Genomic DNA, 21,570 nt, shown 5'->3' with positions numbered 1-21,570 from the left:
TAAGGATCATCTAACTCAATGCAAGAATGCAGCTGTCCCTTGCAGGAATCGAACCTGCAACCTTGGCATTGTCGGATAATGCTTCTTGCTTGTCTAGAGGGAAGGTGGAGAGAGAGTGTGTGTAGAAAATAGCCTCCTGTACAAGTATTCACATCCATGGCACCGCCCACTTGCCTCTGTTATCTCCCTCTGTTGACACGTGGCCCCCCAGTAAGTTATCCAGGAGGGAATCTGGCCCTTGCGCTGCTAAGTGTGCCTGTTGCAGGGCCAAGGGGCTGCTGCTAGGCCAGGAGCATCCCAAACCCTGAGATTTCAGGGCCCCAACCCGAAACATAGTGGCAATCCCTAGTGATGGCACGGAGGTGGGCCCTGGAGACGGAGGTTAATTGGGAGAGGGGAGCAGAGAAGGGCAGTGTCTGTGCTAACAATTTGCAGCCAGTTGCTGCCGGGCTTGAGCTTGCAAGCCTCATGCAGAGTGTTCTTCATATTTCTTAATTACATTTTGCCCACCTGGAGTCTCAAGCCGTGTGTGTGCCACTTGGAAGGGACCAGACAAAGCTGGAGACCCTGATCTGCAGCTCTGGCAACACTAGTAGAACCCTACTTCAAATGCTGGCTGGAAACAGAGGTGCTTTTTCCCCAGTTTTCATCAGCTCTCAAGCACTATTTAGGCAGCCAGGCTTGATGCTGATTCGAAAGTACATTTAGAAACAGCTCTGCCAGCATGGGGATGAAAAGGTTCAGAGGGTGGCTTTTGAGCTTAGCAGCTGGTACTGCGCAAGTGTTGACAGCAGCAAGCAGGCTGATCTGCAGGAGGCGAGCCGAAGTGTGGGCCTCTTAGCGACTTGGCTTCTGGCAGATCTGACTTCTCCTTGTTAGCTTGACTATCTGGCATAGTAAACTGTGACCGTGATGAAGCTCCCAAAGCTCTGTCCATTTCCAATGTGACCCATGTGCGGGTGCCTTCTGCAACCTGTTAACAACGTGCATTTGTGGTGGATTTATACTAGACTATCCACTCACGATTCTGCCTTCTAAGTTGTCCTCAGACCTGTGCAGTGGGGTGGGGGACAACCACTTGCCCTGGGCGTTGGAGGACTACGCTGGTTGGGGCGTCTTGGCAAGACTTCCCCTGTCGTGCTAAGAACAAGCCCCTGCTCCCTGGGCCTCAGGCAAACTCTTCCTGGGCCTGGATGTCCTGTGACGCTTCCCCTATGTGACTGCAGTACTGGCACTGGAAGAGGCGGTCCACAATAAAAGTGGAACCACCCCCCATCTCACGGGATACTTGTGCTTTGGAAAGCTGCAGGATTTCAGCAAGAAGCGATGGGGGCTTGTACCAGTTTGAAACAAAAGCTGTATACCTGCCTCGAAACTTTTGCAGGCACAAACAGGATTGAGAGGGTGATGACGTGTAACTGCAATGATACCGTCATGATCACAAATAATCATGAATGCACAATAAAAAGGATGCTGAGAGTCACCCTTATATATTGCTGGGGCATTTTATGGTATTGCTTAATTCTTTTCAAATACTGTGCCAAGGAGGATTAATCTGGATGTTCCAGATTAATTTTAAGGATCCAGACCAAAAAACCCTGATGTTGAGCAGGTAAGGGAGAAAAACGAAACAGGACACCTTAGTTGTCCAAATTATTTTATTTGTGGCGGATTGTCTGGTTAATATTCTCCCCCCCCCCCCCAAACATTAGTTGTAAGTTCCCCCAAAAGGGATGGAAAACCTTTCTGGATAAATCTTTCAAAAACTTTTAAAATAAAATTTCAAAGGCATAGTATTTCTCTGGGTTCGGATGTTGACCATGTAATTTTTTTTTTAACCCAACATTAAAGAGTAATCTTTCCTCTGGAAAAAGGAAAGGTCCACTCTTCTCCTGATGAGGCTTTTTTTTTTGGCCAACAAGCTGGTGTAACAAGGGAGGGATACAGGAGAAGAAAAAGAAGAAGCTACCACATTCATAGACAATATTTGGGTCACGTCTTCCGCCGTTTTTTGTGTGCTTGGCTTCATTTATGTATATTGTCGAACTGGGCTTGCTGTTTCGTTTTGTGGATGCTGTACATCTTCACCAAAGTAGCTGCAACATTCACTCCACGGGACGTTAGGATTAAGGCCCCCCCAGATTATGGGGGTTGCTGGTTTAGTGCTCTGGAAATAAAAATGCTGTCTCACAAAGGAACCGAAGAAGTGGACCTCAAGGAGAGACGGTTAACTCTCTCCACCGCGACTGGTTTGAAAGACCTCGTTCTTTCTGCTCCTTGCCGACTCCCTTCAGATCCCCCAGTAAGGCACGAAGGTTCTTCTCTCCCTCATGTAAACATCTGGCATGATGCCGTACGGAGTCTGTACCATTTTAACGGTGTTCCTCCCGTACAGCTCCCGCTCATAGTCTATGAGCTGCCTCCAGAAGCCCACATTGGGGTGGATGACCGGGCGCCTGGACTTCACCCAGTTGTAGGCCTCCAACAAGGTGACATTCTGGTATTTCATAAGGTAGGCGATGCAGAGAGTGGCCGAGCGGCTCACGCCAGCTGCGCAGTGGACTAGGGTCACGCCGTGCTTCCGTGCCACGCTCTGGATCTTGTCGGCCACGCTGTCAAAGTACAAGGAGATGGGGGCGTTTGGCATGTCAGCTACAGGCACTTTGACGTACTCAAACTCGGGGAAGTTGAAATTGGGGAGCTCGATGGTGGCGTTGACGATGCATGTGATCCCGCGGGCCAGGAGGAGCTGCCTGTTGGAGGCCACGCTTCCCTTACTGATGTACAGGAAGGGGGTGATTTGGGCAATGCCGCCCAGCGCCCCTTCGGAATACAGGCGAGGAGTCATTAGAGTTCGTGGCAAAGTGTAGTGCCTTCGGGAGGTCATGAGCAGGGTCCTAGGAGGTCCTCAGGCTTCCATTCCAGGTGCGCAAAACCCAGATTAGAATTCCTGTCTTGGCAAGGTGGCGGAGCTCTGCTTGCGTTGTTACTTCACCTGCAAAAACGCCAAGGAACAACAGCTTTACAAAAACATGTCTGTACATGCCGGAAAGCTAGGAGCTCCGAAAGGTTAAACGTGGCACAGCTGCCAATACAAGTTTTATTGTTTTATTTCTTTGGTTTCTGCCCAGCTCTTCCTACCCAAAGGAGCCCAGTTAAATGTGGGGGGGGGGGGGGGCGGGGCAGGACCATGTGTGCTGCCTCTGAGCATCTTGGAAGAACAGCAGAATAAACAGTTAAATAAAATAATGCTGATTTAGGGTAGAGGTTGCCAACCATTTCAGACCCATGGCTACATTTGCAAGCCAGAGACATTTGGCTCAATTTTGGGGTGTCCTGGTTTTTGCTTTCTGAAATATAGCAACCCTATAATGTATGCAAAAAAACCCAGGCCCTATAAATGAGGGTTAACAGACAAGCCTGCTTGCAAAGACCCTTGGGAAGTGTAGTTTTATTGGCCTGCCTGTTGTTCACTGGACTACAACTCCCATAGTTCCTTGCTTGGGGGTGGAAAGAGCTACAACCTCTGGCCCCAAATACTAATTTTAATGTCCTCCAGGCACCCTCAGTTTGGCTGCTTGGTTGCTGTACTGAAAATTACACCACTGCCTTTTGCCTCTCTGCCTGGACTTTCATTATGAGGTAAGGAAGCATTTACTTTGGGGGTGGGGTAACTCTAGGGTACCCCTCATGTACCATTTTGCGGGGAGAAGATCAAGATGTGATTGGGGTGGGAGCTTTGGCAAAGTCAACCCCCACAACCCCAGCCTCCATTTAACATGGCAGTTGTAGACTCCAAGGCATTGTGGGAAATTTATAAATGGCAGCTGCTAGATCCAGCAGGTCATTTTTGGGGGCGGGGGTCCCACAGCAGATGTCAAACCGTGTCAGGTGGACTGCCTGGCCCCTCAGCAGCATCCTAGATGCCGACAAAAGGGAGAAGGCTATTTGCAAGGTTAAATTAATTGTGTGTGTAAAAGCTGCCAAATAAATAAGAGCAGCAAGGCATTGTGTTCCTCTGAGGTTGTCATTTTAACACGCTTGGTTTAATAATCACCTCAGGCACAAAGCGCCTCGCTAGGCCAAAAATAAACAAAAAAACCCACCCTCATCGCAGCAAACACTGATAAATCCACTATGGTGTGTGGTTGTGTTTGCCTGACGGTGTGGAATTTTAATTCGAACGCAACAAAAGAGTTGGCAGGGGAGCGTTTAAAGGGAGGTTTCTCCAGCACCAGAGGCCTTTCAATAGAGTCATTCAGGGGCAAGACCCCATTCTTCACTACCTCTCTTAACGAGTGCATCATTAGTGCAACATGCACATCTTTGGCTGCCCTGATGCTGAAACTTTGATCTCACTGGGCCCTCATTTTGGCAGCCGTCCTCCAATATATCAAACCGCAGTGCGAAACCTCTGGCCTGCGGGCCAAATTAGGCTTTTGACGAAGCTGTTTCGGCCCTGCCATGTTTACCTGCCCTACGCCAGGTGTAATGATGCAGCTTGGCTGAAAGCGAGGTTTGTGAGCACTGTCAAGCAGCGACGCTTGCAAAAACAGTTCCATCATGCTTTTGCAGATGCCACTGTGGCCGCTGAAAAAACTAGCAAGGTGCAGTTATTAGTGACTTGGGTCCAATACCCCACGGAGCCATAAAGCTGTGCTGCATCTCTTGGCCATCCCCTACCTTGTCAGGTTGTTGTGAGGAAAGAGAGAGAGAGAGGGGAGAACTACGTACAGTGGTGCCTCGCAAGACGAAATTAATCCGTTCCGCGAGAGTCTTCGTCTAGCGGTTTTTTCGTCTTGCGAAGCAACCCTATTAGCGGCTTAACGGATTAGCGCTATTAGCGGTTTAGCGGCTATTAAAGGCTTAAAGGCTTAGGGGATTAGCTGCTAAAAGGCTATTAAAGGCTATTAAAGGCTTAGCAGATTAGATAAAGGGGGGGAAAAGCGAAAAAAAAATCTCTAGACTCGCAAGACATTTTTGTCTTGCGAAGCAAGCCCATAGGGAAATTCGTCCTGCGAAGCAACTCAAAAACGGAAAACCCTTTCGTCTAGCGGGTTTTCCGTCTTGCGAGGCATTCGTCTTGCGGGGCACCACTGTACATAATCCTGAGCTCCCTATAGGAAGGGCAGGATAAAATGTAATTAATAATGCCAACAGGACACCTCGAAACATATTTTCCCTCACATTGATAGTTCCTTGGAATCTCACGAGACAGTGCTGGCAGAATTAAAATAAACCAAGCTGTGGCTTTAGTGTGGGAGGCTTGGCGTTTTCTGTACCGTATTTTCTATACTTTGCTTATTAGATTTGTTCTCCTCCCTCCTTTGTATTGGGTGTGAATGGAGGGCGAGGATCAGGGAGTCGGGGTGGAAATGGTTGGCGTTTGCAGCTGTGATGCTGAAAAAGCAAAAAAAGGAATAAAACCTAACTGGAAACACTTGGCTAATTAATTCACACCACAGCTTTGCACCATCCAAGCATTTTTTTTTTCAAGGTTTGCTTGTTTCCAAAAGCGCAGGAGGGTGGAAAGAAACAGCTCTCTCTAGTCTGGCAGGGTAAGACTGCTGCGAAGGACAGTGGGGAGAGCTGTGTTCATCTGAGCCAACTATTGAGTGAGAGAAAACTCTTCCATGCATGTGTACATCAATTGTTTTCTCTGTCTTAAAAACATAAGAAGCGCCTGGCTATTTCAGGCCAATGTTTGTGCTGGTCATCATCGTTCTGCATTATACTGCATTTACTCACTGCCTATTGTAAAAGCCTAGCACCTTATTTGCTGAAAGAGCAGAGTAAAAACATTGAGGAACAGCCTGATCATTACAATGGATAATACAAGGTTGCTGCAGAGTTGTGATTGCTGAGCGCAGGATCTGAACGAAAAGGGGCACAAACTGTGAATTGTGTTGGTCACAAAATGAACCCCCTGCATTGTTGCAAGCCCTGGCTAAGCAGGTGGGGTCGCTTTGGCCTCAGATCAAGTTGGCCTGAGTGACACGCTTACCGCCAAGGTGAGAGGAGGCAAAGCCAGAGCACTGAGCTAAGCGCTTTATTTTTAAAGTCAAATTCAAGGCTTGTGTGTGTTTATTCACAGCTCAGCTTTTCCAGCCGGCAGTCAGCTTTGTTAAGAGCTTCCTTGATATTTCCCTGCCCTTTTGAAGTTTGTTCTTTCTTCCTTTTTTGAGTGGCTTTTTGCTGGTGCTTAGAGTCAAGCCACAAATTTGTCGTTAATAAATATGCGCTGGCTTCGAAGTGGGAAGACTTAAGAACCTGACTCACGCCCAAGCTAATGGCAAATATTGGCAGTGACTCGTGACCAGTGGGATCTGCAACCAAATGTTGCAGTGCGGAGTGCTTCTGTTCAGGATGCCAGCCAGTCAATTGTGCCCTTTCCTGAGCTACTCCATTTCTTCCCTCCTCCCACATCCGATTTCCTCCCCTGCAAAACAGTCAGCCGGTTCATTCTGTGCCCAGGGAACATCCTCAATTCTCGCACTGAGTTGTTTTTGCATTTTCTCTCCCTTGGGTTTATTTTACCCTAAATATTTTTACACTTCTGCAAAGCTTGGAGTTTCCCTCTTAGGCCTGAATGGTGCTAATTTGGCTACATAAGGAAACACACTTGGAGATTTGGAGTGGGAGTGAGGGCTGTATAACACAGTACTGGAGCATCTGTCTCGCATGCTGAAGGTTTGATTTTAAATCCACATCATCTCCAGGCAGGGCTGGGAGAGGACCCTGCTTGGAACCCTAGAAAGCTGCTGCCAGTCAGTGTAGACCAGTTGTGGCCAAACTCGGCCCTCCAGCTGTTTTGGGACTACAACTCCCATCATCCCTGACCACTGGTCCTGTTAGCTAGGGATGATGGGAGTTGTAGTCCCAAAACATCTGGAGGGCCAAATTTGGCCATCACTGGTGTAGACAGTACTGAGCTAGATGGACCAATTTTATGACTCTGTAGAAGGCAGTTTCCTGTGCTCCCATGTTCTGAGTCTAAAGCATACGTACAATTCTGATTTCAATGTTCCAAGTGCCTCAAGTTCATGATCTCAGTCATAGGAGCTTGGTGTGTTGTAGTGTTGAAGAATGCAAGGGACCAGCGACCCTCCAGGTTGTTGTTTTTTTACTACAACTCCCATCATCCGTGACCACTGGCCATGCTGATTAAGGCTGATGGGAGTTGGAGTCCAACACCATCTGGAGGACCACAGATTCCCCACCCCTGGAATTGTGGTTGAGAGTGTCAAACTAGGTTCAGGGATATGCAGGTCGAAATCCCCTCTCTGTCAAGAAGCTCATCGGGTGACCTTGCGCTAGGGACCACCTCGCAAGCCTGATCTACCTCACAGGGTTGTTGTGAGGGCAGCACGATGTGTTCTTGAGTTCCGTGGAGGACAGGCAAGATGCAATTGTAATATACCAAAAAACAGGAATAATTCTTACAACAAAGGTCAACCAGGAGGAGGACTGAGGGTAACAATCATGGCTTACTTAAATTATTGAATAATCTGAGAGGCCATTATGAGAACAGACTTGGTGGGCTCCAGCATGATCATCTTATGCACTTACATTTAATTGCAGTGCAAAAATCCAACCCCAGAAGGTGTATTCGAGAGTGAGCGGGCTTATGTGCTTAGCTGTTTGTTAAATATGCCGCTTGAGGCAAAGAACTGCTTCAAGCGGCCTGTGATGTCTTTGAAAATACACCCAACCGTAAAAGCCCAACTGCACAAAATTCTAAAATTATCTAAAGCCCATGGAAAATGCAACATCTCATTAACTCTCCACTAAGCTCAAAGTTTAAAAGCAAGAGCATGTTTTTAAATTCTAATAATAAGAGACTGTGTTGGCCAGTTTTCAAAGGAAAGAAGTGTGTGGGCTTTGGGGTGGGGAGGGAGTAAGGAACTGGGTGGTGTTTCTGAAAAACAGCTTCAGTTGGTTTGGTGCTATGCAAGCTCGGAATGGTGGATGGATGGGGAAGCTGAAGTTCTTAGGGTACAGCTCCTATCATCCCTGACCAAATGTTATGCAGATCTGGGGCAAACTGGGGTTAGGGATAGTCTATCAATATCTGGAGGGCCTCTGGATTCGCCATCACTACACTTAAGTGTACTTAATTCGTTCCAGAGGTCTGTACTTAACCTGAGACTGTTCTTAACCTGAAGCACCACTTTAGCTAATGGGGCTTCCTGCTGCCGCTGCGCCACCGGAGCACGATTTCTCTTCTCAACCTGAAGCAAAGTTCTTAACCTGAAGCACTATTTCTGGGTTAGCGGAGTCTGAAGCGTATGTAACCTGAAGTGTATGTAACCCGAGGTACCACTGTAGTGATACAGTGGGAAGCATCACAGCTCTCCATTATAGTTTTGTTTTTAAAACAACCACGTTTCTAGTCCTCAGGAATATTATTTTTTTAAAAAAAAGTTTCTCTCCAGAACATTTCGCTTCTAGGCTTTTCTTTCCTCCCTGTCATTACATTTTCTGGTTCCCCTCTCCTAGCACCCCAATGTAAAATTTTCTTTGCAAGGCCCCACGTTAAAGGGAAATCTATGGTTGACTGGATTTCCCAATGTTCTGTTTGTGTGTTTCATCAAAAACGCAAAATAAGATGACGTCACTACCTTTTTCGTCCTTTCATGGAAGCCAGGTTCCACCATGAAGTTTTCTATATGTCTTGTCCCACCGAACGGCTGCTAACCTATTCAGTCACTGCTTACTGAACTGAACATAACTTCAAATTGCTTCAGGCATCTGAAAAGCTTCCTTTGTGACATCAGCATTTAACTCAGCCAATCACCCTAAACGTGAAAGGCTGTTGGGTGGGATTAATTCAGTGCTGGATTTAGGGCACTGCAGGCGGTTCTCCCACACAGGGCCATGAGTCAAGGGGGCACGAAATAATAATAAAACATATATTTATATGGGTACCTACTGAGAAGATCCATAAAAAGCAACTGTACCAAAAGGAATGATTGTGAAAATAAGAAAAATTGTCCCAAATTTTGTCCTCGCTCAGGGCTCCATATTACCAAGGTCTGCTCCTGATTACTTTGGGCTTTCCGTTTTTCCCTTTGACTCATGACTTCTAAAAAGTTGTGTATGGTAAATTTATCAAGTGTAAACCACATTGTCTTTCTTTGAAGAATATACAGATATTTCAATTGAAAAACACACAGTTCCCCTATTTAGGTATTGAAGCTCTTCTTGGCACGAGGTTGGGCAAACCTTGCATTGCATGTTGGATGTTTGTAGCTAGAGTTGTAGGTTTTTTAAAAAATTAAAAGTTAGGTCTTGTTCTTACAAGCTTCCAATGAGGTAGGCAGCCTGTGATGCAGCAGGCTGCAGACAGGAGGCAGTATTTCATGACAGAATGCTCCCTGGGATTGTGTGTGTGTGTGTAATCTACCTGCACATAGACAACTAGCTTGCCAGTGGGAAGGCCTTCACCCTGACATGCTAGCTTTCCATAGGCAGAGAATCTTGATTTTGTTTGGTGGAATATTCAGCTACATGGACCTCCACAATTAGGTCTGAAGTGGTGTGACAGACATAAAGTTGCCACCTCCCTGGATGATCTCTAAGGACTAGACCAAGTTGTATCTCTGCTTGGTAAACCAGAATCTAAAACAGATTCTAAACTGGATCCCGAGCAATTTCTCCCACCACCTATGGGACATTTTGACAAGTGGGCTGGGCCGCCCACCTGTCAATCACTTGCTATAACCACAACAGCCAATCAGGCTTTCTGTAAGCACCAACCAGTTGTGTTGACATCATCTATATGGCATCAGATGTGGGACAGAGGGATGTTGTTTGGAGAAAACAGTCCCACAAGCCTAATCTGGCCAGAGGTTCCCCATCTGACCACCAGTAGCCTGAATGGATGGCTCTAGTTCGTCCCCAAGGCATGGCGTGTGGGTATCGATAGATATGAACTGAGGCCCAGGGCCCAGCGTCTGTCTGGAAGCCTTTGAGATCTGCCGCAGGCACAGCATTCTGTGTACTGGGCCAGTCTGGATTGATGGGTCCAATTCTGCACAAGGCAGGCTGATACATCCAAAGACTGTAGTAATACGCCTCTAGAGTAAAAACGGTTAGAAACATAAAGCAACCCCCCCTCTGACATCATTACCCTCCTGCTGCTAAATACCAATTTAAGTGACAAGATCTGATACTACTTGTTTCATTCCATCTCTTTGTGTCCTCCCTAATGACTGTACAAGACATCTCCCTATTACCCCTTAATTTTTATTTTTTTATGGCAGTGTTTTTACACCAGCCTGCCTGGCAATGAGAAATCTCAGCACTAAGCAGAAGGTTTGCGGGGGGGGGGCAGCGTTTCCAGGGTGTACATTGCGTGTCTCCCTGCATGAACTGAGAGGCCGCTCTAGCATGTGATCCTCTATGGTTGCACACTGCAAGCTGGGATGGTTCTGGGCAGTGTGGCATAGTGGTTAGAGCACTGGGCTAGGCCCAGGTTGATAGGAGCATAAGAGGAGCTGTGCTAGTTCAGGCCCACGGCCCGTCTAGTCCAGCATCCTGTTCTCACAGAGGGCAAGCAAGATGCCCCTATGGGAAGGCTGCAAACAGGATCAGAGTGCAACGACCCTCTTTCCCCACTTGTGATTCCCAGCGCACTGCAGTGGAAGGAGAACATAGCCATCAATGTTAGTTAGTAAGGTTACCAGACATCCCTGTTTCCCAGGGACAGTCCCCGGATTTACAAATCAGTCCCCAGACAAAATCCTATCATTCCTATTGAAATTGAAAAGTGTCCCCAGATTCATTGAAAAAAAATCTGGTAACCTTAGTAGCCGCTTGATATAGGCTCATCTTCCATGACGCTCCATTCCCCACAAGGGCTGGGCAATATCTGGTTTTCAACATTGCAATATATCACCAGCGAAACATCGCGATACACTGATACATGTCTGAAATAAGGATGGAGCTATGTAGAGGCATTGGCTGGCTTCATGGTTTCCCCCACATTGTGATTTTTGCATAGCACACACATTATGATTCGCCACATGCTGCCAGGTCAAAAAGTATGAAACCTATACCACCACCACCAATAAATAAATAAATAAATAAATAAAATAATTCATTATTTATACCCCACACCATATGGACTTCAAACCTGTTTTGGACAATATGTTGCCCAGCCCTACTCCCCACTCGGCTAGTCAGGCTTTTATTCTGCTCAGACGATTCTGATTGGGATCCTCTGCTCTTTTTTTCAGAGCTAAGGGAGAAGCAGGACTTGCCTTATCTGCCTTGCTTTGTCACTACAAAGGGAAGGGGCAAATGCCCATCTTTGCTAAGATTATGGGCTTTCTACAGGGGGCCCAGGCAGGGACAAAGCATCCTCTTGGATCTGGTGCAGGAGCCTGGGGCAGGCGATACTGAAGCCTGTTTTGAACTCAGAGGCCCAACTAGAACGAGGGCAGCTGCGTCTTTGATTGCCATGGTGTGTCCAAAAAGATACTCCAGGACTTCACCTGCTGCCTGGCAGGGCACCACTCTCTTTTGGGTTTTTGTTTTTGTTTTTAAATCCCTGCGAACGTCACTCGTTTTAATTTCTTCAGAGATTAAACCTCAAAGCAGCAGTACTCATTAAACGAGCCCTTGCAACAATCACTATATCAAAATGGATTATGTGACTGGCTACTTCATTGAGTTGAGGGAGCCTTGTCCAGCTCAGGGAGGAAGAAATATGGGGGTGGGGGCAGACCGACTCAGTTATTATCTTGGTGTCTCGGTATTTCACCTTTTTACTTGTGTCTAAGTCAGGCTTCCTCAAACTTGGCCCTCCAGATGTTTTGGGACTACAATTCCCATCGTCCCTGACCACTGGTCCTGTTAGCTAGGGATGATGGGGCTTGTAGTCCCAAACATCTGGAGGGCCAAGTTTGGGGATGCCTGGTCTAAGTTCTCAGCATTTAAACCCCTGTTAGGTTAACAAAATAATGATAAAAATGCTCAGAAAACGCCTGTGTGCATCGTGCATTTAGAGTTCACTGCCCCAAATCCCTGGACCTGTAGCTCACTCCTCACAAATCTATAAGTCCTAGCACTCTTAGCAAACTACAATTCCAAATATTCTTGGGCTGGAGGGGGCAGGAATGTGCTTATATATGCTGTCTGTTTGTTTATTTTTAAATGCCATTTTAATCAAAGATTATGGGCAGATTCCACCTAAATTTAGACTCGGGGCAGATCCACTGAAATCAATGGACTCAAGCCATTTCCGAGTCCACGAGTCTGGACCCAGTCTAGTGTTTTGAACCCCGGTACTCTGGACTAGCCAGTGTCAGAATAAATGATGCCCTTTCTGTTAGCAAGGCCGGAGGAGGAAGGCCATCACCAGCCAATTATTTTTATAGAGTGTTTTATACATGGCTGCAAATCACAGTACAGTGGCGGGGGAGCAGGGAAATGCAGCCAAGGTTCTCCCCGCTCGTGGTCGGCCAGGGCGCTTCTGCCGCTCTGTAGATAATTCTCTGCAGGCTTCATAAACTCATCTGGACAGTCACTCAGCAGAACTAACAGCAAATGAGTTCCAATTTCCCCACTGAATAGAAGCTCTCAGCCTTAAAAAAATGATTGCTATTTTTTTTTTTAAAAAAGGAACCACATTTACCAACAATGCTCAAGCCCTTTAATGAGAAAAGAGTAAGGGTGTTGGCATTTTTTTTGGGGGGGGGGGAGTCCAATGTTTCTACCACATGTGGACCTGGAGGATTTCTGAAGCTTCTGGCACCTTTTTTTTCCTTCTTTTTTTTTTGCACTGAAAAATAATAATTGCAAGTGGCTGTCATTATATTATAAGGGCTGTTGCCTATTATTATATAAGGCCCGCCTGTTATTATATAAGGCCCACCTAGTCCAGCATCCTGTTCTCGCTGAAGACAACCAGATGCCACTTCTGGAAAGCCCACAAGCATTACCCGAGTACAGTAGTCATAGGATCATAGAATTGTAGAGTTGGAAGGGACCCTGAGGGTCATCTAGTCCAACCCCCTGCAGCGCAGGAATCTCAATCCTTTCCTCATCGTCTTCCCTATCAGCTGGAGATGGGGGACAAATTTAAAAGCAAACTGAACGAATCCACACTTTCTGGAAGAAATGCAAATTGAAACACAGTTGTCCTTTGAAATTTGCTCTTCTCTGAATTTTGCAGGGAGGGCCATTCAACAGCCAAGTAACATGTACAGAATTGCACATACTGGAGTGAAGTGTACGTAGACATGGGGATTATTATTGTGGCAGCTCCCAAACTTTTTCACCCATGGGCCACTTGAAAATTGTTGTTAATGATGATGATTAAATTTATTACCTGCCCTTCAACAGCAGGTCCCAAGATGGTTTACGACACTTTAGAATTCACAACAGTTAAAACCGATTACAGGTGTCAAAGGCCAAGATGGTCTTATGGACCACTTAATGATATTTCTACCTGTTGTAGCAATTGCCATTCGCTGGTGCTAGGTGCTGTATCATTTGCCCTTGTATTTTTATTGCTTATTTTATTTTTTATTGTACTCTATTCTTTTAGACTTCTCATTCCATAGAACTCAAATCATAATACAATAAATTATAACCTAAGAAATAAAAGCAGCATGAAGAAGATAATTGAAAATCAATATAAACACATAATGCGGATATGCCATGGACCGCTTGAATGACGGTCAGGGACCACAGATTGGGAACCCCCAAGTATTGGTGAAAATAATATTTTAAACTGCATTATAATTGCAAAAATGTGTATACAGTGGTACCTTGGGTTAAGTACTTAATTCGTTCTGGAGGTCTGTTCTTAACCTGAAACTGTTCTTAACCTGAAGCACCACTTTAGCTAATGGGGCCTCCTGCTGCCGCCGTGCTGCCAGAGCACAATGTCTGTTCTCATCCTGAAGCAAGGTTCTTAACCTTAGGTAATATTTCTGGGTTAGCGGAGTCTGTAACCTGAAGCGTATGTAACCTGAAGCGTATGTAACCTGAGGTACCACTGTATTAGGAGAAAAAGTCATTGAAATGCTGATGCATTTTCATGAGGACTTAAACCCCTCCCTACAAACTGACTTGCAGACATGGAGAACTGGAGAAAGTGAGGGAAACCAAACTGACACATTTGTACATCTCTAATAGCCATTGATGGTTTTATCTGCCAGGGAACTGTCCAATCTTTTTAGAAGCCATCTAAATTGGTGGCCATTTTAATGAGATCTTCACAAGTGGAGAGGTTTCACATGAGAGAGTTAGTTCCAAGTAAGCCTGAGCCTTTGACATGTCTACTGCGAAGGCTTGCTTCCTGGATGTTTTGCTAACAATCATCCATGTGTCTCTGAGCTTGGAGTGAGGCCTCCAGGTCAGAAGGGCTCAGCTTCCTGTTGGCCTTGAGGTCGACTTCTCCCTCATTTAAACTACCAGCCCCAGCACAAATGCAGAATCCATCTTCTTCAAAACACACTTGTTAATCCTGACCATCTTTTAATTATATATTAGAGGGGGCCCCCCATTTCCCTTAGACATTCCCCAAAGTTAAAAGGCTGGCCTTGAAGAGGAAATAAAGCAGTTCCTTAAGTAAAGGAGGCCAGAAGTACTAAAGGATTTTAAGCCATTAAGCCTCCTTTCTCCTTGACTGTTGAGGTAAAGAAGATAAGGGTTTGAAGGGAGCAGGTAAACTGAGCTGCCTAGGAGACTTTGCCGAGAATATGGCCAATTTTGTGTATGTATATACAATTTTTTTGTTAGGGCGCTGGCAGAGGCAAGGAACCGGTGGCTTTCCAGATGTTGGTGTACTATAACTCCTATCATCCATGAGTTCTGAATATGCTGGCTGGGGCTGATGGGATTTGGAGTCCAGTAACATTTGGAGGGCCACAAGTTCCCTCACACCGGTTGCGTGGTCTCTCCCTTTTGGGCAGGAATGGGAAGATTGTGGCTCCACGGTTGTTGGGACTCCAGTTGTCATCAGCATTCGCCTGCATGGCCATGGATGATGGGAATTGTAGTCTAGCAATATCTGGAGGGTGACAGGCTCCTCGCCTTAAAAGGAAGCAAAATAAAAAAATGCACCCCTGCATACCCTCAAACCCATCACTGCTTGTCTGCAGGCAACCCATTTTTAAAGGAACTCTTACTGCAAATGAAGATGGTTTTATTTATGATGCAGATCCCAAGGTAGAGCGAGCTGCAGATTTGTAGCCATTTTCTTCAGCAAGTGCTAGTCAGGACAAGGCTGATTATCCATGAATTTGCAATTTAAACGTGGTGCCTTTGACTTGCTCTTGTTTTTGGAGGTGTTAATGGAGTGTGCTTTAGGCTCGGTTTATGTGCCTGGGTGCCCTGGGTGTTGCGATAAGAACCAGACACCATGAGTATGCACAGATTTGCCGCCAAGGGAAATATATATATATATATATATATATATATATATTCAGCTTGAGATGAAGGGGCTTGGAAATACATGCCAAAGCAATGTCCAAATGCCACTCATGGGAGTTGCAGTCGATGTAAGGATTATTAATAAAGGCTGGGGCAAGGCAATAGAACCAGCTTTCTTTCTCCATCTAAAGCAAAGGCCTGGACTGAGTTTCTGATAAAAAGCAAAACTTGCTATATAATCAGGGTATCTAAAGGGGGGTGGGGAGCTGTAGCCCTCAAGATGTTGCTGAACTGCAACACCCATAATCCCCGGGCACTGGGCCATGCTGTTTTGGCGGGGGTGATGGGAGTTGTAGTTCAGCAACACCTTGAGGGCCAGAGGTTTCCCACTCCTGGTATATACAGTATGATATGTATGGTACATCCTGGACAGGGCTGGTTATACAGATTGGCATAATCCTGGACCGTTGTGCCTACAGCCTTCCCAGTGTTGTTGGACTAAAACTTCAGTCATCACTGGCCTTGCTGGCTGGGGGTGCTGATGGGAGTTGGAGTCCAACAGGGCACCAGGTTGGGGAAAGGCTGGCCTAGACCATCTTTCATGGGAGCTGGTGCTGGTGCAAGCTGGTGAAGACTGCTGCCTCAGCAATAAAACTGCTAGCACATTTGCAAAGCTAAGCAAGGTCCAGTAAGGTTTAAAATTGGATGGGAGACCACATGTTAAGATTCCTGCATTGCATGGGGTTGGACTAGATGACCCTCAGGGATCCCTTCCAGCTCTACAATTTTACAGTTAAATGAATGCTGAGACTTGGAACTTGTTCTCTTTCTTGGGTGTATCTCATTTCAGGTTGTGGCCTGTTTTATCTGCCTCTTAGGAGTTAGTGGGAGGCATTCGAGAAGCTACTGAGCCACGAGTTGGGAGGCATACTACTGCAGATTTGTTTGGGGAAGGCTGAAGTTCCTAGGAAGCTTAGGCAGACTTCCTTAAGAGCAGGGGTTGGGAAACTGCAGATCCAGGAGCCTAACAAGAACCTTTTGTTTAAAAAGTATGGTTGCTGGGAGTTCACCGACAGCTCTCTGGTAAAATGAGAATCAAATACGATGAGAGCTAGGGTAAAATGAAGGTTTTCACTAAATCAGCTTTGCATCTGCCACAAGGAAATGAAGAGTGTTTCTGTTGCTCTGTTGATTCCACAGAATGAGAAAAGTGAATGTATTTTTAAAGGTAAAGGTACAGGAACCCTGACAGTTAAGTCCAGTCGCGAATGACTCTGGGGTTGCGGCACTCACTTCGCTTTACTGGCCGAGGGAGCTGGTGTTTGTCTGCAGACAGTTTCTCTGGGTCATGTGGCCAGCATGACTAAGCCACTTCTGGCGAAACCAGAGCAGCGCACGGAAACACCGTTTACCTTCCCACCAGAGTGGTACCTATTTATCTACTTGCACTTTGACGTGCTTTCGAACTGCTAGGCTGGCAGGAGCTGAGATTGAGCAACGGGAGCTCACCCCATTGCGGGGATTCGAACTGCCGACCTTCCGATAGGCAAGCCCTAGGCTCAGTGGTTTAGACCAGCAACAAACAAAATCCCAAATCACTGGACCACAGTCTATAAAATACTGAGATCTAGCTGCTTAGAACACTAATTTAACCATAACTATTCAATGTACTTTTTATAGCTAGAGTGATGGTTTCCTAGATGCATATGTTTTACTTTGAACATTTGTATGCCACTGGTTAGCTAGGAACTCTCTCAATTAGGAATCGCTTAAGGTTGGAAAGACTAGATACCTGCTTTTTAAAAAAGTTACGTTCATTGCTACCTCAGAGAAATTGACATGCAATATTCAAGAGGCTAAGGGTGACACTGATCTTTCCAATTTTACCTCTGTCTGGTGGTTATTTATTAAATATATGTCACACGGGTGGCAAATCCCTTTGAAATATGATTTTATTTGGCGGCATCTATAAACGGGCAAGAATTTTTTCTCATTTCCTATTTCCCCCAGTGTACAACGTAAATTGTGTTTTTATACCGCGTTTATAATTTTATAATGGTAACCATTTTATTCACTCCTGGTATTTTATTTTTCTTATGACTCTATTATCAAAAGCTACATGTGTTGAATTGATAAAGTTTTGCTGTTAATGTTTGCTTTTCTCTTTGTACGTATTATCTGGGTTTTCCCCCTGGAAGTTGCCAGACTATGACCCCCATCACCCTTCTGACCATGGAACATGGTCTTGTGGGTATAAAGCAAAGATATCCACTGAGTTGGGGGGTCCAAACCTTCCACACCTAAGTAGATGCTTAGGAGTAGGGTTGCCATATTTCAAAAAGTGAAAATTCAGACACAAAAGTTGGGGGTTTCCCCCCAGAGTTGTTGAGCTTTTATTGGGACATCTCCCCACTCCCCACCCCCCAAAAAAATTCTGAGCTATTTGTAATGAAAATCGCCAAAAACTACATTACCGGCTACCGTACACCCAGATTTTCCTAGACATTTCAGTGATTTCCCAGACGCTGTTTACAAGGACTGAATACTGGCTATGTCCAGGAAATTATGGACATATGTCAACCCTGCTTAGGAGCTACACAATTATTTGCTTAACAGTCCGACACCACGCAACACCACTTAGCTCAGTTGGCTAGACTGCAGGGGTCAGCAAACTTTTTCAGCAGGGGGCCGGTCCACTGTCCCTCAGACCTTGTGGGGGGCTGGACTATATTTTGAAAAAAAATATTAACAAATTCCTGTGCCCCACAAATAACCCAGAGATGCATTTTAAATAAAAGGACACATTCTACTCATGTGAAAACACTCTGATTCCCAGACCATCCAGATTGAGAAGGCGATTGGGCTGGATCTGGCCCCCGGGCCTTAGTTTGCCTACCCATGGGCTAAACTAGTGTGGTGCTGATAACACCAAGGTTGCAGGTTCGATCCTTGCATTGCAAAGTTAATACATTTCCCCTGAACCTCTGATGTTGCCTGGTCTTAAACAGGTACAGCAGGCGTGGGGGGAACCTACAGTCCTTTGTATGTCATTGGACTACATCTGCCATCAACCCCAGCCAGCATGGCCAATGGTCAGGGATTGTGGGAGTTGTAGGCAATCAATATTGACCCGCTGTTTGAACCTCTGACTGGCATACACACCGTACATTTAAAGCACATGTCTCTCCCCAAAGAATCCTTTGAACTGTAGTTTGTTAAGGGCGCTGGGATTTGTAGTGCCGCAGGGGTAAACTACAATTCCCAGGGTTATTTGGGGGAAGCAACATACTTTAAATTTATGGTGTGTAGTATTTACACCTCCCACCTTCATATACACACACGATTAGAGAGTGGAGTGCATCAGAAGCCAACAGCTCCTGGAACAAAGAAACTCTATGGGTTGTACATTGGCCAAGAACTCCCCCTATTCCTCCCTGTTGGCTGGGGCTGATGGGAGTTCAGCAATATCTGGAGGCCCACAGGCTCCCCATTCCTGGTATGAGACAATAGAACATTATGTGCTTATTATGATTTGAATCTGAGAGATGAGAATTCAAATCCCACCTCAAACCTAGGTCACATCCAAACCATACAATTTAGGCACATTTATGTTAACAGTCATGGCTTCCCCTCCTCAAAGAATCCTGTGGACTGTAGTTTATCCCCCACAGAACTACAGTTCCCAACACCCATCACATATTTCCCAAGGTATTTTTTGTGGGAGGGGGGAGCCATGACTGATAAAGTGGTATAAAGTGCTTTAAATGTAGAGAGTGGATGTGACCCCAACCTCAGTGGGTGGCTATGCCTCAATTTCCCCTTCTGTAAAACGGGAATATTTATCTCCACCTCCAGAGGGTGGCTGTGAAGGAGAACCACATTGTTTTGGTTTTAAAACAGCTCCCTCATCGAAATAATACGTTGTGTATTAAAAAAAGGGGGGGGGAGGTGTTTGTGTGTGATGAGATCTCTACCCAACATTAAAAAGCTGGCCAGCACAATGTGGCCTGGTGAAAGCAAAACAAAAACCCTCCTTTGGAAAGTTCTGAATGAGCAGCGCATAATGAAAAGGATCTGTAACCGTTTAAATCAATAATTAACAACAGATCATTCTGACCAGCTGTCCTCTGCAAAAACGTCGGAGGGATTTTTGCAGGAGCAGAGGGGGAAAAGCAAGCCTCGAAGATGCCTGCTTTTTAAAAAGAACAGGGCAATTTGTTGTTGTTGTTTTAGTTTTCTCCTCCTTTCCAACCAGAGCGGATGAAACTATATATCTGGCCAATTCTTCGCTTGCTCCCCCCCCCCCCAAACAACTACACAATACCAAGAGCGAACGTAACACTCTCCAATATCACTAGCACCAGGTAGGAGACTTGGAGGCACCATACCAAAATACGCTCGAAGAAACCTCTTGGCAAATAGGCTGGGGTGGAGGGTGGGACCTTCTCTAGGGAAGCGGCAGAGCAACAGAGACAGAGCATCTGCGTCGCATGCAGAAAGTCTCAGTTTCCATCCTCAGCACCTTCAGGTAGGGCTAGGAGAAACCCCTTGCCGGGGGGGGGGGGTCTGCTGCTGCCAGCCTGTGTAGGCATGCTGAGCTAGGTGCACCAGTGCTCCGACTCTGTGCAAAGCAGCTTTCTATAGCCTGCTCTTGAAACAGATTACCGAGGGTGGAATATCCAGCAGTTTAAATGAACAGAAAAGTACGTCCAGCGTGTCCCTCCCCATCCCCGACTCAGCATCAGTGTAGACGTTCTTTGGGAGTAAATAGCCACAAGTGCGATCTTGGAGCATAAACGCCCATGCACCTACCACTCTTGCACTTGAGAAGCCTAGCTCATCGTGCCCCAATTCCACAAGTCATCTCTCTCTCTCTCTCTGGATCCCGTTTCACGATTCGCTCCCCGAACCGGCAGCCCCCAGACTCAGTGGGTGGCCGGCGTTTTCCTCCCAAGTGCATCACTTCTGGACCGCGTTCCCCAAAAGCACCTTGCAAACCTGCCTAGAGTTGGCGAGATGAGTTGCTTTCTCCCTCTTTGCCTTTGTTTCTCTGTCCTCTCCCCTCGCCTTTAGGAGAGGCAACGCTTTCAAGCTTCCTTCTCCTCCACCTGCCCACCATCCAAGGGCTTATGCTTTGGGGCAGCTTACCTGGTCCGCAGAAGCTTCGCAAGCCGAAAGGTATCCCTCCTGTCTGCTCTCACCAGAACAGCTGAGAAGCAGGCTGGCTCAGCCTTGCTTATGAATGGGAGGATGGGGCTCTGGTCTTTGCGCTTACTGTGCGCTGGGGAATGTGGGGAGGGGCGGAGCCTAGCCGCTGACAGCTGATCTCCAAGCTCCGCCTTCCCAGCTGTATGTGTGTGTGTGTGTGTGTGTGTGTCTGGTGGTGCACAGGGTTACTAAGAGACGGCTAAACCAGGCAGACAGCAAGAGCCTATAATAAGCAAGATGAGTCAAAGCTTCTACGGCTGTTTTTCTGTCCTTTTTTAAAAATTTTAAAGGCACCGGCCTGTGAAATAGGGAAGGCTCTTTTTAAAAAACGTGACCTGGGTCCTTAAGGGGGCTTTATTTGAGATAATTTCTGAAGCCCCAGCACATGTTTTGCAATGTGCCCCCCTCCCTTCTATTCCGCCTGCCCGAAGGGCCTTTCGACCTTTCAGTGGAGGCGAATAAATAAATGAATGAAAATCAATGAATTGCCCTGGGCCTGGGACAAATGAAGCTGTGATGAAGCAGAGTTTGGAGGAGGGGCATCTGTGGCCCTTCAGATCAGCCAATAACAGGCCAATGGTCAGAGACGAGGGGAGTTGTAGTTCGTCAGTATCTGGGCTGGGACCACAGGTCCCCCACTTGCTTAATAAAAGAGTGAAGTGTTTGGTGGATTTTCCCAAAGTCCAGGAGGGGATAGGGGCAAAGTTTCAGCTGTTGATTCCTGTTGCTCAGTGCAACCTCATTTTTTTGCCTGGGGCGGCAGATGCATAAATCATTATCAAGAGACAATGATTTAAACTATGGAAGTGGGACCTACAATAAAATGTTGCAGCGTGGAGTGCCCCTTTTGGGGCTTGCAAGCCATGCCCCTTTTCACTATATCCCACCCCACCCCATCCCCAAGTCAGGCAGCATTCTGTGCTCGCTGATCAAGGGCGACTGGGGAGGCAGGTTGCCCCTCCCCCAGATAGTTTC

At 46.4% G+C, this 21,570-nt stretch overlaps 1 protein-coding gene and 1 long non-coding RNA gene across 4 annotated transcripts in view; one reads left to right on the top strand and one right to left on the bottom strand.

The window, feature by feature from the left end:
• Positions 1 to 1,821: 1,821 nt before the first annotated feature.
• DUSP14 (dual specificity phosphatase 14) lies at positions 1,822 to 20,691 on the bottom strand. 3 transcript variants are annotated; one of them, XM_080983260.1, is made up of 2 exons: positions 20,536 to 20,691; positions 1,822 to 2,995 (listed from the first exon to the last, which is right to left on the bottom strand). In XM_080983260.1, the coding sequence occupies exon 2, from the start codon at positions 2,885 to 2,887 to the stop codon at positions 2,291 to 2,293; it is 597 nt and encodes a 198-aa protein (XP_080839386.1). In that variant the 5' UTR covers positions 2,888 to 2,995; positions 20,536 to 20,691; the 3' UTR covers positions 1,822 to 2,290. The 3 variants fall into 3 exon arrangements, with proteins under 3 accessions (XP_080839386.1, XP_080839387.1, XP_080839388.1); XM_080983261.1 differs by lacking the exon at positions 20,536 to 20,691 and adding an exon at positions 8,622 to 8,768; XM_080983262.1 differs by lacking the exon at positions 20,536 to 20,691 and adding an exon at positions 3,697 to 4,702.
• The window catches only part of LOC308464167, a 48,384-nt gene continuing 29,815 nt past the window's right edge, over positions 3,002 to 21,570 (top strand). Inside the window, exon 1 of the long non-coding RNA XR_013979912.1 lies at positions 3,002 to 3,642. This is a non-coding gene — a long non-coding RNA (uncharacterized lncRNA). The remainder of the gene's footprint in view (positions 3,643 to 21,570) is intronic.

Source organism: Podarcis pityusensis (assembly GCF_964106645.2).
Source record: "Podarcis pityusensis genome assembly, chromosome: 15".
Taxonomy (NCBI): domain Eukaryota; kingdom Metazoa; phylum Chordata; class Lepidosauria; order Squamata; family Lacertidae; genus Podarcis; species Podarcis pityusensis.
The sequence above is the reverse complement of the archived record's forward strand: the minus strand, read 5'-3'. Positions and strand labels throughout refer to the sequence as shown.

Excerpts from the sequence above, each read along its gene's own strand:
- DUSP14 (XM_080983260.1), bottom strand. The coding sequence starts at position 2,887 with ATGACCTCCCGAAGGCACTACACTTTGCCACGAACTCTAATGACTCCT.